Source organism: Muscardinus avellanarius (assembly GCF_963383645.1).
Source record: "Muscardinus avellanarius genome assembly, chromosome: 11".
Lineage (NCBI taxonomy): Eukaryota > Metazoa > Chordata > Mammalia > Rodentia > Gliridae > Muscardinus > Muscardinus avellanarius.
Genome location: NC_137797.1, coordinates 18,377,140 through 18,394,577, shown reverse-complemented (window position 1 = coordinate 18,394,577; position 17,438 = coordinate 18,377,140). Strand labels below are relative to the sequence as shown.

The window sequence follows — 17,438 nt, the reverse complement described above, 5'->3', positions numbered from 1 at the left end:
AGAGTTTGGAATCAAATAGATCTGGATTTAAATGCTGACTCACCCTGGATACTAACTTACGGGATAAGAGACCTGGGGCAATTTACTTATCTTGTTGTCAGGATAAAATGATCTGTGATATTCATAAAAGACCAGTTAGTTTCTGGCACATAGTAGGTACTCACTAAATAGTAAAAGGAAAAGAAGGAAGAAGAGAGGAAAAAAAAAACAACAGAAATCCTTTAAACAGCACACCCCAAGCATATTTATAATGAAATGCAATTTTTTTTTTTTTTTTTGCAATACTGGGGATTGAACCCAGGGGCATTTTACCTCTGTGCCACACCCTGAGCCCTATTTTTCATTCTTTATTTTGAAACAGGATCTCAGTAAGCTGCTGAGGGTCTCATTAAGTAGCTGAGGGTGGCTGTGAACCCGCGATCCTCCTGCCTCAGCCTCCCAAGTGTGCACCACCACGCCCGGCTTTGAAATGCAATTCTTAACTGTGTCGTTTTACTTGAGGTGCACAGAGGGAATCTTCTGTATGAACATTGAGAGTGGAATTTAACCTAAGATGAGCTCAACGTGATAGCCAAGTATGAGCTGTCCTTCCTGAGATACCAAGAGGATTTTACTACCATTACGGCCAGACTTCCAAGACAGCACTCCATGAAGCTCTGAAATGGTTTCTTATGGAAGGTAAAATTGAGTAGATACTCACTAAAACCTTCCTGATAAAGAGCTTGTTGCAACTTAAGGTAAATTTTTCACTGAAGTGTTGTTTAATGCAGCTCTATCAGTCATTGTTGGATAATACTTATGCTAATAAATTTATCAATTAATATTCACAGAAGAGGATTTGAACTGGTGGGAGTGGGAGTTACTCTGGGTGGTGCAACCTAGACAATCTCTGCAGGAACAACACAAGAATCTAGTTGCAATGATAACAGAAAAGGCCGGGGGGCCTCCGTTTGGAACACCTCATCCAAGAACACATAGAGGGTTCTGAACGCAGGATGGATAAATTCAAACTTGACCTGATACACGGGGAGGAAAGCACTGTTAAGTTCATCTTATGACGGGCACAATGAAAACAAAATTTAAGGAGGCTAGTTTCTCAGTGGCATTTAATTTTCACTGAGTAGGGAGTAAGTCAGAAAGGTTGCTTTTATTTCCTGAATGGCTAGGGTACACTAGGGTACAATGGTGAGACATATAAATAAATGAATGAGCAAGGGAACCGTTTCAAAGGGTAAGTAAACAAGGCTTTGCCGTTTTGAACCAAAGAGAAGAACCAGGTTGATGGGGATTGGGGTTGAGAACGGTGTCTCAGGACAGCTGGGAGGGAGACCTAGCAGGGAAATTTGTTCATGGACACCGTAAAGGCAGACAAAAGTTAATATGCTCTGTAGAAACTTCAAATATTCAATTAGATTTTTGGAGAACTTGCCTTTGTATAACATTTGCCTTTACCTAAATATAGAAAAGCAATTTATATTAAATGTGTAGTCTATCCTGTGATATGTTTTTCCCCAGGTAGAATTACTTTTTAAATTATATCGGTGGAGGCTATACTGAAATCCAATTTAACGACAGCCACCCCCAACCCCAGAAGGATTGGACTAAAATTATCTGATTAAATGTAATTCATAAAAATTCCCTGTGAACTTTCAGTAATATAACTCCCATTTTATAGATAAGAAAAATTCTAAGGCAGATTCTAAAGGGAGCAACAGAGGAGTAGCAGCTTATAATGACCCCAGTCAACTGAGACAATGGTCATACCTAGCTAATTCTAACTTATCCAGGGCAGCTATCACAAGCAGCCATAGAACAGTATTACTAGATAAGCCCAAGGTAAGGACAATTCCAGTTTAAATACCATATTTTACCACACTGGACTTAAAAGTCACATATACCTCTCAAACTATGGATTAAGAAATAGTTCTTTCCAAAGATGTCTTCTACATATAACGAGACCAGGGAATGCTATTTCCGCTCTAAGAAACACGCTGGGGTGGAGGGAATGAAATGGATGGGATGGGAGGGTCTGAGCCCTACAACTCCTGTTAGTTCCTGAGAACATATAAAGATCAGCTGTTATCATGAAATAGCACATCCGCCTCTTACCATTAATAACGGGCGTGTAAACAACAATCCCGACCAGGTTTGGGTCAGATACGGTTGTGTCCAGAATAAGGCCCCCAATGCTGAAAGAAATGAAATCACATCACTGACAGAAAAAGAAGGAGAAAGCATGTGAAGACGTTCTGCCCATAGGCAGCCCTCCTGGAAAAGCAGCAAGTATAAGTGAAAGTGTGCAAACTGGGCAGAAGGGCCTCCCCCGGTTCCCCCTCTTTGTTCGTGGTACACTGGTGCTCAGGCTTAGTCTTCCAATTTTTCATGCAGTGTTTAGTTAACATCCTGACTTGAGCAGACATCTTGGAGTCTACAGCCCTCGAGTTCAGCCTCTCCAGAGTTCCTTCTGCCCAGGTAGGAGGGGGCGTGCACCTGGGTGCTCGAGCTGGAGGGGGCTTGGGGACCTAATCACTCCTGACTGAAGTTTCCAACCCATCTTCCTCATTTCAGCTTTCAGAACTTAGCGCCTCCAATTCCCCCATCTGTCTGGTTTCTAAGATTCAGATCCACTTACTTGTGATAGATGGTTAATTTTCGGCTTTTCCCTGCTTGTTCAGTTAGCAACGACGCATCTGATTCCTGTCTTTCTAATTGTTCTGAATCTCTCACCTGCTGTCTTCCTTGCTCCCTTCTGTCTTTATGGTTTTATAGCATTTTTACTCTCTTACTGTCATTTTAGTAGTTGCAGGGAAAAAGATATATATCTTAATTTCCCACGTTTAATAGGATATTCATACTCTTTCCACCAAGTACGTATTGAACGTTTTTCCATAGTGATAAAAATGCTTTGTTAATTTTTTTGCTATGTTATTTTTCATGGCTAAAGTTAAATTTTCTAACTATAGTGCAATTTATTTAATCAGGCTCAAATGCTAACCCTTTAAGTCTATTTTTTGTTGTTAAAAAAAACTCTACTGTGCCAGGTGTGATGATACACACCTATAATCTTAGCACGTGGGAGGCTGAGACAGGAGGATTGCAAGTTCCAGGACAGCTTCAGCAACCTACTGAGGCCCTCAGCAACTTAGTGAGACCCTGTTTCTAAATAAGAAATATAATAGGGCTGAGGGTATAGATCAGAGGTAGAAAGTCCCTGGGTTCAGTCCCCACTAACACACACACTCCACAGTGATGAGGATATTTGCAGCAAAACCTTTTGAATAAATACTTAATTACGTGCTTTAGTTTGTCAGAGTCCTAGATGTGGAGGTAGCCAAATGGCATACACGTTTCTAAGGCTTTCTGACATTCATTTCAACAACTTACTATTCAAAATAAATAATGTCTCTGCCGGGTTAACACACACACACACACACACACACACACACACACACACACACACACACACACTTTTATGCATCAACTTAGTAAAATTTTGGTTGGAGAAAAGTTTGAAACTGGTAGGCAAAGGAGTATATCCACTGATTTCAATAATTCCTGAAACTTAGTTCCCTATTACCTGAGAAAATTATGAATTAGCTATACAGAGTGATTAATCTAAGAAATAAACAAAAGGCAAGGGGTTTAATGTGCCTCTACATGCATGTGTACACACACACACACACACACACACACACACACACACACACACACTTTAACACTAACCTACTTATAACCATAGCGGTGATGACGGGCTCCCAGCCTGAGTGGAGAACAGTCCTTGTGGCTGGATGCTTGGCGGCTATTATAATCCAAATAGGAGTTACGGCCAAGAAAAGGACCCCAACCAATGGAGAGATGTAGTAATAGGTCTCTAAAATTAAGAAAAGGAGACAACATTACAATATCTCTTCTCCCCAAAGAGCAAATCTATAGTATCAGGAGTAAAATCTCATCAGATGATGTGATACTGTCAAACATATTCACATGCCTTACATTTCCTATAAATATTAAACAAATTTAGAACTGTAGACAAAATTTAAATATTAAATAATATGACTGATAACTAATCCACTGATTCAATGAACATTTATCATGAAACAGCTACATGACAGACACACATGAGAACAGCAGTGATAGTAGAACTAATATAATTAGAAGAACAGCGGTAGAAAAGCTGACATTTAACAGACTACCAAGACTCTGCCGTACTCCGTGGCAGCCATCTTACTTGGTCAAGACCACACACTCCTCCGTCCTTGTTATACTTTGCTACCAAGAGAGAAGCTCTCTCTGCCTCATTGACTTTAGACTTGGCCATTTTTGTCTGGCTTTGTAGACATGATTCATGCCATCTCTACACAAAATTTTAAATGTGCTTTCAGAAACAGCCACTTCTGGCTTCTGTACGAGTGTGTGAAGCCTTTTCAGATGCTAGACCACAGGATTGCAAGGCCACAATTCTGGAGAGAAGGGAAAGATGACGTAGCCATCAAGAGCCTGGGCTTTGTGACTGAAGGCACCTATGGACCACAGCTCGGGGAGGGGGGACTCTGGCAGAGTGAGGCTGAGGCGCTGGGGATTTACCAGGCAGAACACTGGCGAAAAGGAAGCTGTTAGAGAAAGAGCTTCAGGAACTGAACAGTAAGTCGTGCATGTATCGGGTGAACTCCACGAGGCTGGCCAAGAATCATCAGGGAGTTGTAAACTGAAAAACTGCCAGGGTTTCCAAAGGTCCGGAAGTCATTCACAATCGAACCCCTCGAGAGGGGAGGCCTCTGTGAACACTGGACATTCAGCAGAGATCTGAGAAAGGCCACATCGTACTAGGAGGGCCAGCCCTAGGATAAGGTCTGCTCTAGATCTGCCTCAAAATACTTAAAGGCAGGCCTTATCAGGCTCCAGCTAATCTCAAATCAGAGTCTGCAAGAATGAAGTCAACACTGTGTATAGAAAAAAGCCAAACACTTGACAACATTACCCCTGCAAAGTCCGTGGTCTAACCAAAAACTGACAATTGGAAAAACTCTGAGACATTCCTTTTATTTTAGTTTACTTATCTCACAAAAGTTGTTGTTTGTTTGTTTGTTTGCAGTACTGGGGTGGAACCCAGGGGCATTCTACCTCTGAGCTACACTCCCAGATCCATTTTTATATTCTTATTTGGAAACAGGGTCTCTTAAACCAGCGCAGCTGGCTTCGAACCTGCGCGATCCTCCTTTCTTCACCTTCCAAGCACGGGGATTACAAGCATGCGCCACCCCGTCTGGCTGACTTAGGTTTTTGTAAGTATTATGTAATATAAATTTGGTGAGAGTTCTATTTAACAATTATAAGACTAATTATAAATTTTAACATGGAATTAGAAGGCTGACATGTTGCTCTAATAGGCTAATTTACAACTGTAAAAAATAAGTATGGTACTGCCTCTTTAGCACAGAAATTTTATTCTATGAGTTTGATTCACAAGTACTTTTATACTTAATTGTAAATCTCCCTATAGTTTGAGATGAGAGTCCTTTATTTGGACATGTAATCATCATCCCAAGGCACTTTTGTTGATATTGTTTTAACTGATCAATGTTTTATTAATAAAATCTCAGGCAGGCTATCCTTAGATTCTTCTCGGTAGCTCCAGTATTTATTGTATTTATTAGATTTCATAATCTAAAGACAGAATTGATCTCACAGTCCTTGCTGGTAACCTACAGCCTTAGATTTAATTTAAATGTTATATAATTTCTCTATTATCTAAAGAACTCTAACTCTTACCTCAACTCTTATCTCTGACTGAATATTGTATTTCTTTAGCTTAAGATATTTGAAGACCTTCTAACTTATGACTAAAGATAACTAACTTATGAGATCTATAGAAATTCAAAATTTTTATTTTATCAAGTAGAAACAAGCAATTATGAACAATTTAAATGTTATATAATTTCTCTATTATCTAAAGAACTCTAACTCTTACCTCAACTCTTATCTCTGACTGAATATTGTATTTCTTTAGCTTAAGATATTTGAAGACCTTCTAACTTATGACTAAAGATAACTAACTTATGAGATCTATAGAAATTCAAAATTTTTATTTTATCAAGTAGAAACAAGCAATTATGAACCAAGCTTGGTGGCGTACGCTTGTAATCCCAGCATGTGGGAGGCTGAGACTGGAGGATCATGGTTCTCAACCAGCCTCAGTTACTTAGTGAGGCCCTCCACAAATTAGTGAGACCCAGTTTCAAAATAAAGAATAAAAAATAGGGTGGGGGTGTAGCTCGGAGGTCGAATGTCCCCTGTTCCATCCTCAGACCCGTAAAAAATGAAAACTAAATAAATAAATAATAAAAACTCAGGCTGGGGGTGTAGCTTGGAGATAGAATGACCCTGGGTTCAGTCCTCAACACCACACGCACAAAAAGAAACAATTATAATCGATACTAAGATAATATTTAGCAAATTTTGTTCCAGTGGCTTTGTCTGGATTTGCTGCCACATACTCTAGTTACACAAAATTCATTTTTACATTTTTTCCCATTTAAAAAAATACGACTCATGCTACATTTAGTGTCATTTTCTCCATTATTTTTTAAAAGATGAAGAAACGTTGGTCAAATAGATTTCCTAGTTTCCCTTATAAACCATGAGACAAGGTCAAACCATGCAATTAGGAAGCATTGCTACCTCCTTGGTTATGGTTACCAACAATGTCTCTATAGGACCAAAAGGAAACCAAAAGCGCTGGACCCTCTGAACACAAATGAAAAGAACTATCCTGCCCGCTCGGCTCGCCCAAGCCTCTCTCTCACACCACGCCAGGCTTTCAGAAGTCACCCTCAACATTTAATCTCTAGAAGGACGTTCAAAGTCAAGGGGAAAAAAGCACCCACCATCCCCAGTGCCCTTTATTTCCAAAGAAGAGGAAAAATTTCTCAGGAAAAAAAATTAAAAATAATGAGCGGGTAGTTCCACAAAGTTAGACAGACGTGCAGGCGACCCAGCAATTCTACTCTTGTATGTATACCCAAGAGACCTGAAAACATACCTTCTTCACGTGAAAACTTAAAACATAAATGTCCATAGAGAAGCTTTATTCATAATAGCCAGCAAGTGGAAGCAACCACTTGTCTATCAAACGGTGACTGGATTAATAAAATGTGGGATATACATGCATGCTAACACTATCCAGCCATGATTTATTTATTTATTTATTTATTTATTGCGGGTCTGGGGATGAAACCCAGGGACATTCGACCTCCGAGCTACACCCCCTGCCCTATTTTTTTTTATTCTTTATTTTAAAACCGGGTCTCGCTGAATTGCAGAGGGCAAGTAGCTGAGGCTGTCCGCGAACCACGATCCTCCTGTCTCAGCCTCCCGAATGCTGGGATTACAAGCGTGCTCCACCACGCCCGGCTCCAGCCGTGTTATTCCATACAATGGGATATTATCCAGCAGACAATAAGACTCAGGACTGACGAGTGCCAGAACCCAGGTGAACTTTGAAAACATTATGCTAAGTGAAAGTGCATGGAAAATGACTAACATCCAAATTTTTCTAAATTCTAAGCCCGGTGTATTGGCACATATGCCTGTAATCCCAGCCTTTTTACAAAGGAAGATCACGGGTTCAGCAACTTAGCAAGACTCTCAGCAACTGAGCAAGACTGTATTTCAAAATAAAAAACTGAAAAGGACTGGAGCTGTAACTCAGGTAGAATGTCCCTGAGTTTAATCTCCAGTAACCCCCACCGCACGCGCCAACGCGTGCACACACACACCTCACAATGGAAAATAGGTGAGATCTATATTCTTTGAAAGTGTCATTGTCAAAGACACAGAATATATACATATGTGCATATGTGCATACATACATTAAGAAAAAGAGATAAAAAGAAAAGGCAAACAGTAAAATGTTAACATCAGATGAATCTAAGTAAAGAATATGCAGGTGTCTTTTGTATAATTTTTTTGCAGCTATTCTTTATGTAAAAAAATGTTTCCAAATAAAAGTTTCTTATAATTAAAAAAGAATGGAAGCCGGGCGTGGTGGCACATGCTTATAATCCCAGTGCTTGGGAGGCTGAGACAGGAGGATCACACGGGTTCGAAGCCAGCCTCAGCTACTTAGTGAGGCTCTCAGCAACTTAGTGAGACCCTGTTTCCAATAAACTATAAAATAAGTCTGGGAGGATAGCTCGGAAGTAAAAAAAAAAAAAAAAAGCACCTGGGTTCCACCCCCAGTACCACAAATAAAAATAAATAAATAAATAAAAATAAAAGAGTGGAAACACCAGGGTAGAACTAAATTTTCCAAATGACTTACTGTAAATGTATTCTATTTCCACTTGATTTTTATAGATATCATAAAATTTAAAAATTACTTTTGGAAAGTCACTAATGACACAATTAACACGAGAAAATGGTCAATTAGAGCCACCATGAACTTCTGCATTAATATTAAAACATAAAATAATGTCTTTCTGCTAAGGGAAACATATTTAAAAGCTTTGGATTAAAATAATATTCTGTATTAAAATCTCAATATATCACAATGGGTAGTATGGGGCCCACAAAGACCTTCAGAATCTGTTACTATTACCTTCTATGGCAAAAGAAGGCAGCTTCGCAGACGTGGATTTTGAGATGAGACTATGAGGCTGATGATTTGAAAGAGCCTAACTGTGATCATAGGTGTCCTTGGAAGAGAGGGCAGGAGGAGACCTGGCTATAGAAACAGAGAAGGCAGGGCACAGCAGGAGCAGAGATGTATCATGTGGCTACAAGCTCAGGACTCCCACAGCAGCAAAGCTCAAAGAATCAAGCAGAGCACGCTCCTCTGGAACACAGAAGGATCCAGCCCCACCAACGGCTTGTTTTTGTCATACATGACTCATTTGGAACTTCTAACCTCCAGAACTGGAAGGAAATACATTTCCACTGTCTTAAACCACAAAGCTTGGAGTCATTTGTTACGACAAATTGTTTTTTGTTTTTTGTTTTTGTTTTTGTGGTGCTGGGGATGAAACCCAGAGGCTTTATACCTTTGGGCTATACCAGACCTATTTTGTATTTTATTTGGAAACTGTCTCACTGAGTTGCTGAGAGCCTCACTCAGTAGCTAAGGCTGGCTTCGAACCTGTGCGATCCTCCTGTCTCAGCCTCCCAAGCGCGGGGATTACAAGCCTGTGCCACCACGCCCAGCTATGACAAATTGTTATAGCAAGAGAAAATGAATATGGGTATACTTAAATTTTTAAGCCCAAAAGATGTCCCTGTTTATTTGTACAGATGCTGTGAAACAGGCAAGCTACAGAAAACTAAAGACTAACACAACCGAAGGGGTTCAACTTGCTCTGATTCCACTTCACTGTCAAACATAATTACCCTCTTTTGTGACCCACAGCTTCTCCCTTTTATTATCTTGTGGAGGCATCTCCAACTCTTATATCATTTCATTAATACTATTCATCACTCTCACCCCGAATCCTTTTGAAATGTGTAGCTATTATGAGTGACAATTTTTATGTATTAGCTGTTTCTATGTGAACAACAAAACAGGGTGAAGTGCTGGTTGAGTTTCCACAAGGTCCTGGGTTCCCTACCCAGCACCAAAGGGGGAAAAAAAAAAAAAGCAGTAGATGTCATACAATGCTAACAATTTTTTCCTAAATGCCCACTGATAATCACCAAAATTTCCTGGGAAAGTGACATTCTAGAAATCACTCTAAGCTAAGATGGTACCGTGGTAAAACACCTCCCAAGCACGGTGACGTTCAAGGATAATATATATTCTATTCGCATCAACACACTGAGGTAGCCATATTCTAGAATACCCTCCAGATAACTCGGGGACATCCCTGTTAGTCTCGTTCCCGTTAGACTGAAATGATCTGAAGTAGACAGCTGTTATATTTACAGCTCTAACTAAGCCACCTTTATAAAGTTAACGCTGGAGAATGAGAAACCGATAAAATATTGCTTCAAAGAGAGAGGCTGATCATTTTTTTCAAGTCAATAAATATCATGTGCCAGGAGCAACGGCACACACCTGTAGTCTGAGCTAATTGGGAGGCCAAGGCAAAAGGATCACAAGTTCGAGGTTAGCCCAAGCAAATTAGCAAGGCCTTGTCTCAAAATAGAAAAAAAAAAAAAAAATCAAAGCCAGTGTGGTGGCACAGGCTTGTAATCCCAATAGTGGGGGGGGGGGGGGGTGGAGGCTGAGAGAGGAGGATCTCCATATCTCGCTCGAGGACAGCCTCAGCTACTTAGTGAGGCCATTTGCAACTCAGTGAGACCCTGTTTCAAAAATAAAGAATAAGCGATCCTCCTGTCTCCGCCTCCCAAGCACGGGGATCCTTGTGAGTATCGCGCAGGTTCGAAGCCAGCCTCAGCTACTTAATGAGGCTCTCAGCAACTTAGTGAGACCCTGTTTCCAAATAAAATATAAAATAGGGCTGGGAGTATAGCCTGGAGATAGAAAGCCTCTGAGTTCCACCCCCAGTACCACACACACACACACAAAATGAATAAAAAATAGGGCTGGGGTGTAGCTCAGAGGTAGAATGTCCCTGAGTTCCATCCTCAGTACCACGAGAGAGAGAGAGAGAGAGAGAGAGAGAGAGAGAGAGAGAGAGAGAGAAGAGGAGAGGAGAGGAGAGGAGAGGAGAGGAGAGGAGAGGAGAGGAGAGGAGAGGAGAGGAGAGGAGAGAGAAGAGAGAATCAAAAAGGGCTGGGGATGTAGCTCAGTGCTAGTGCACCATGGGTTCTATCTTGAGTACCAATAATAATAAATACCATACAAGAATGATATAGCTGTACTATTATAAATATTTGGAAAGGAGTTTTTAAAACCTCTTAACATTATATAAATAAATAAAGAGCAGCAATCACTGTTTACACAGTTATGACCCCAGGTTGTACGAGCTCCTTATACATATGGGATATTAAATCCTTATCAAATAGGATTCACAAATACCTTCTCCCAATCCACAGTCTGCCTTTCCACTCTGTCGACTGCTTCATGTGTTGTGTAGAAACATTTCGTTGATAAAGAACTTCATGTTTACTTCTGGCTTTGCTGCTTGACGTTTTGTTGTGATGTTCAACATGTCACTGCCAACGCCAGTATCAAGATACTTTACTAGGAGCTTTATGATTCCAGCTCTTACAGTTCGGTCTTTCATCCATTTTTGTGGATTCTCGTGTGTGGTGTAAGGGTCCAGTTTTATTCTGTTGCACGGAGACATTCAGTTTTCCTGACATCATGTATGGAACGTTCTTTCCACAGGTGTTGTCTTGGGACCCTGGATGAAAACTAGTTGACTCTACACCTGGCTCTGCTTCCTGGCTCTCTCTCCTGTTCTACTGGTCTGTGTCTGCTCTATACTGTTTTGATGACTGTGGCTTATGATGTCGTTAAAACCAGGAAGTGTGAACCCTCCAGACTTTCTTCTTCTTTCTCAATATTACTCTGGCTATTTAGTCTTCTGTGGTATCATATGAGTTACAGAAGTGGCCCTTTTTTTTTCTATTTCTGTGAAGAATGTCATTGGGATTTGGAGAAGGATTACACTAATTTTCACATTATTGGGGCAGCACTTTAATGATTATCGCTTTTTCTAACCTGTGAGCATAAGATGGCTTTTCATATTTTGTGTGTTCTTCAATTCCTTGCCTTAATGCTTTATAGTTTTTTATAAAGATCTTTCACCTTGGTTAAACTTATTCCTAAATATTTTATTTTGATGCTATTATAAATGGGATTGTTTTCACAATTTTTTTCAGATAAGTCTTTTTATCCATAAAAGAGACGTGATTGATTTTTGTACACTGATTTTTATTCTGCAACTTTATTAAATTCATTTATTAGTTCTAAAAGATTTTGTGAGGAGTCTTTAGGGTTTTCTATATATAGGATCGTGTCATCTGCAAATAGAGGTAATTTACTCCTCTCTTCTTTTTTTCTTTCTTTCTTTTTTTTTTTTTTTTTTTTTTTGGAGGTACTGGGGGTGGAACCCAGAGGCTTCCTACCTCCAGCTATACTCCCAGACCTATTTTAGATTTTATTTGGAAACAGGGTCTCACTAAGTTGCTGAGAGCCTCACGAAGTAGCTGAGGCTGACTTCGAACCTGTGCGATCCTCCTGTCTCAGCCTCCCAAGTGCGGGGATTACTAGCATGTACTCTTCTAATCTGGATGGCTTTTGTCTCTTTTCTTGTCTGATTGCTGTTGCTATCAGACTATGGTACTATGTTAACAGACGTGGCATCCTTTCCATGTGCCAGATCTTAAAGGAAAAGCTTTCTGATTTCCCCCATTATGATGTTAGCTGTGGTCATTTTCAAAAATGGCCTTTATTATTTTGAGATTTCCCTCTATACCTAAATTGTTGAAAGTTTTTAATCAAGTTTTGTCATATATTTGTGTGTGTGTGTGTGTGTGTGTGTGTGTGTGTGCGTCTGGGGATGGAACCCAGAGGCATTTGACCTCCAAGCTACACCCCCGGCCTAATTTTTTATTCTTTATTTTAAAACAGGGTCTCATTGAGTTGCAGAGGGCCTAAGTAGCTAGAGCTGTCCACCAACCGTGATCCTCCTGTCTCAGGCTTGTCATATACTTTTTCTGCATCTATGGATATGAACATGTAGTTTCTCTCATTCTGTTAATATGAGACATCATACTGATTGACTGGTATAGGTTAAACAAACCTTGCAACCCAGGGATAAACCCCACATGGTCATGTTATATAATCTTTTTGATATATTTCTGAATTCTGTTTGCTAACATTTTATTTTACTGAGGATTTCTGCAGGAATGTTTGTCATCAGAACTACTGGGTTATAGTTTTCTTGTGGGGTCTTCGGCTTTGGTATCGCGGTGATGCTGGCCTAATGAGTCTGAACTTATTGCATCTGGTTCCCATACACACACCTTGTCTTTGGGGATGGAAGAGTTTAAGAAGGGCTGGTATTAATTCTTGGAATATTTGGTAGAATTTAGCTGTGAGAAGACATGTGGTCCTGGGCTTTTCTTTTGATGGAGATATTTAATTCTTCAATCTGTTATTGGTCTTCCTGACTCAATCTTGATAGGTATATATTTCTAGGAACTTACCCTTTGCCTCTAGGTTTCCTTAATTGTTGGCATATAATTATTCATAATAGTCCCTTATGATCCCTCTCATTGCTGAGGTATCCATTGTAATGACTAATTGCTGTTTTATTTAGATCTCCTCTTAATCTAGCTAAGGCTTTGTCAATTAAAAACGAATCAACTTTTATGTGTGTGCGCCTGTATGGGCGTGTATGTGTTACTAGGGACTGAACCCAGTTACAGGGGGCATTCTACCTCTGAGCTACACCCCTGCCCTATTTTAATTTTTATTTTGAAATAGGCTCTCACTAGGTTGATGAGTCTCAATCTTTCTGAGGCTTTTCTTGGACCTGTGACTCTCTTCTCTCAGCCTCCCAAGTACCGGGATGACAGGAGCACACCACCACGCCTGCCTCAACTCTTCAATTTGTTGATTTATCCTATAACTTTCCTATTTCCTGTTTGACTTAATTCTTTTATCTTTCTTCCTTCTGCTAACTCAAGGTTTAGTTTGCTCTTCTTTTCTAGTTTCTTAAGGTGCCATATTAGGCTGTTGGAGATCTTTCCCCTTCTTTAATGTAGACTTCTGTAGCTATAGACGTCCCTCTTAGGACTGGTTTTGCCACAGCCCAAAGGTTTGGCTCTGCTGTGTCTCTGCTTTCATTTCTCTAAAGATATTTTATTTCCCTTTCCATTTCTTCAGTCCACTGTTCCAAGGTGTTTTGTTTAATATGCACGTATTTATAAACTTTCCAGTCTTCCTTCTGTTATGGATTTCTAGTTTCAAGCCATTATAGCCCAAAAAAGATACTTGATATCCTTGATATAAATCAGGACTCCTAAATTTAAGGTTTGTTTTATAGCCTGATATATGATGTAGCCTGGAGAATGTTTCATGTGAGCTTGAGAAGAATGCTCACCGTGCTGCTGGTGAAGGTTTTGTATATGTCTGTTAGGTCCATTTGGACTGAAATATAGTTCAAATCTAATGTTCCCTTATTAATTTTCTGTCTGGATGTTTTATCCATTGTTGGAAGTCGGGTATAAAAGTCCTCTTCTATTATTGTACTGCTGTCTGTTTCTCCCTTCAGGTCTATTAATAATTACTTTATGTTGGTGATAATACAGGGTTCATATATATTTAAAATTGTACCCGCCTGATGAACTGACCCCTTGACTCTTAATGTCCAGTTCAAAGCCTATAGCTACCAAGAAATCCACTTTTTATCTCTAAAGGTTGCCAAAAGTTGTTTTTAATATGGTTTAGGAATCAAACTTGTTCTCAGAGCTAGGCTTTTCAGCAAGATGAATAGGGTCTTAGATTTAAATGTGCCTGTTGATAATCTTTGTATTCAGAATAAAAATATGAGGTATCCAACTGCTGATCTTTTGAGGCCCCCTAGTGCTCGCAATGCGGAAGAACACAATGAGTGGTACCCTCAGAAACACCTCTGACTGTTAACTGCAGAATCAATCTGTAGCTCATCTTTAAAAAAAAAATCACTTTGGGGAAATCAATAATATAGATAAAATGTATAAATACCTATTTAAACTAGTTCATCTTAAATTCCTTTGAGCCAACTTTTAGAAGGCAGGTAAAGGCCCAGAAAATCCTAAGCAATAATAATACTATTTTTCAAAATTATGGTAACATTTCATTTTGCTTTTTTATTCCTTGATCTAGTGGAACTATTAATGTACCACTATATAGCACTCAAAATATTGAAAATTCTCAACAACAACACATTATGCTTAAGTCTTTTATAAGCAGAGTTTGTCACTTACATAATTTTAAGAATAAAATTTTAAAAGCCAGTACATATTATTTCCTTCAACAGTTGATCTATCTCCTGGAATGTCACATCATTAGAACAATTGCTGTGTTTACTGTGACAGCACTCTTCAAGGCCATCCTCTCATTTTCTTACCACTGTACCTTCCACTGATGAGACGCCTTGGTAGTTAGCGAGTAAATATCTTTTTTACAGTACTGGGGGGTTGAACCCAGGGACATTCTACTGCCAAGCTACACCCCCAGCCCTATTTTTTTTTTTCGCAGTACTGAGGATTGAACCCAGGGGTATTCTACCTCCAAGTGCAACCCCGAGTGCTATTTTTTATTCTTTATTTTAAAACAAGGTCTAAGTTGCAGAGGAGCTCACTAAGTAGCTAAAGTTGGCGGTGAACCTGTAATCCTCCTGTCTCGGCCTCCCAAGTACTGGGATTACTATTTTTTATTCCTTATTTTGAAACAGGGTCTCACTAAGTTGCAGAGGGCCTCACTAAGTAGCTGAGGCTGGCCACGAACCTGCAATCCTCCTGCCTCAGCCTCCCAAAGACTAGGATTACAAGACTGTACAACCACGCCCAGTTCAAAAATATGTATCTTTATATAGTTCAAAATATATACCTTTAGTTCAAAACTATATATTTGAGACTCTTCTTCACACTAAATATACTTTAGACTTATTTTACAGTATTATCATACACTTATATGGAATCTGGGAGAATATGTGAGTAAACGTTTGCTTTTGGCTTGGCTTGTCAACTATTTTACTTCCTCACATTGCTGGGGTTTTCTGTTTTTAATTCGGCATCTAAAAACATGAAAGCATGATTAGCACTGAACCAGTGCTCTCAAATCATATTCATTAACTATTAACAATAGGTCCAGAATACACATCTGCATTAAACTAATCCATTCGATTCTTGACATTCTTTACCACTTTCATTGAGAATCACATGGCGAAGATGACTACAACTTCATACCGCGTCTAAGCTAATTTTCACAGTGCTTTGTTTTTCTTTTGCTTTTTGTTAACTGCCTTGAGGCTTTACTTAATTGGTGTGTGTTTCTGATGGGGGAAAACATCTTATGGGCAATGTTCAAGTACCACCACAACCTTCTATTCATTGGCGGTAGTTCAGTACCTTCCCCGTGCACCATGGGTTGACTCCTAAGCTGCCTGCACATGTCCAGGAAAGGGCTGAAATCACAGTGCATGACAGACTTGTGTCCAGCCTTCCTACCATCAGTTGTGTACGTGAGCAGCATATGATTAACTTTTATGATTCTCATTCTATCATCTGAAGTTAAAGACAATAACCCTCGTTTTATAAGCTCTAAACTCCCTGGGAAGAAATATGTGAGCACCAGAACACACAGTAGGGATACACTAAATGACTGTATAGTAAAATACTGTTCACGGACACTCTGTCTAACCCTATATTTAGTTTCAAGTCAACTTACCAAGACAGGAGTATAAACCCTGACTTATCCAAGCTAATATGGCGAGCGTTATAAGGTCACCAAAACTGGCAGCAATGGGTGTGGCGACATTATCGGGATTTATGCCAGTCTTCTTTGAGCCAACGATAACTCCAACCATGATTATGCCTGGAAGAAAGAATGTTCATTATTTCTGGTGCTACGATTTAAAGAAAATTAATTCCCCCAAAACATATAACGTAGACAAAGAGCAAATCAGTTCCAGTTAGACTGCTTGGATAAGCTGATTAAGCAAACAAAACATTTTACGCTAATGCTTTGGCAAAATGCCTCTCAATAACATCCAGTGAAGATCATGAAGATTTGAGAAGTTCAATGTTGCATTTAGAGACCTAAGAGCTACTGTAAAATTGTGCTAGAGCTAAAATTTCACACCTAGTGCTGCATATGCCTAAGGTCTTTGTGTGTGTGTCAGAGCCAAAGATTTAAATTTTAACCTTCAAATAAAGTATGAAAATGCTACAGAAAGGTGAGTCATATTTACATGCATAGCGACTGGGAAGAAAACCAACAAAAACAGATTTACTCACAGATGATAGCTAAAAATGTTGGCTTCATCTTATTACTTAAGTGTTGAAGTATTAAGAAGCAGGACGTAATTACACTTTGAACACTAGAGTCCAGACACTTTGGGAATAATATGTAATCCCAAAGTTTCTGTCTATAAACCCACAAGAAGATAACGAAAATGAAACTGTGACTGTGCACCTGTACTTTCAGATCCTATTTTTTGCCGGGCGTGGTGGTGCACACTTGTAATCCCAGTACTTGGGAGGCTGAGACAGGAGGCTCGTGGGTTGGTGGGCAGCCTCAGCTACTTAGTGAGGCCCTCTGCAACAGAGTGAGACCTTGTTTCAAAAGTAAAGAATATATAGAGTTGGGGGGTATATCTTGGAGGTAGAACTCCCCTGGCTTCCATCCCTAGTGCAACAACAACAACAAAAAATCTTATTTTTTAACCCATATGCCTGGGAGAAAAATGGTAATAATTATGTCCATACCCAACTGTATAGATTTTCTCATACCAACACGTTCATTAAGGGGATACAGTACAGAGAAA

General features: G+C 39.6%; 1 protein-coding gene across 1 annotated transcript in view; it reads right to left on the bottom strand.

The window, feature by feature from the left end:
• The window catches only part of SLC41A2 (solute carrier family 41 member 2), a gene marked incomplete at both ends in the record, with an annotated part of 113,291 nt that overhangs the window by 60,781 nt on the left and 35,072 nt on the right, over positions 1-17,438 (bottom strand). The window contains 3 exons of the mRNA XM_080705140.1: positions 2,110-2,189; positions 3,724-3,871; positions 16,340-16,486. Of these exons, the coding sequence (XP_080561266.1) occupies positions 2,110-2,189; positions 3,724-3,871; positions 16,340-16,486 (375 nt within the window). The remainder of the gene's footprint in view (positions 1-2,109; positions 2,190-3,723; positions 3,872-16,339; positions 16,487-17,438) is intronic.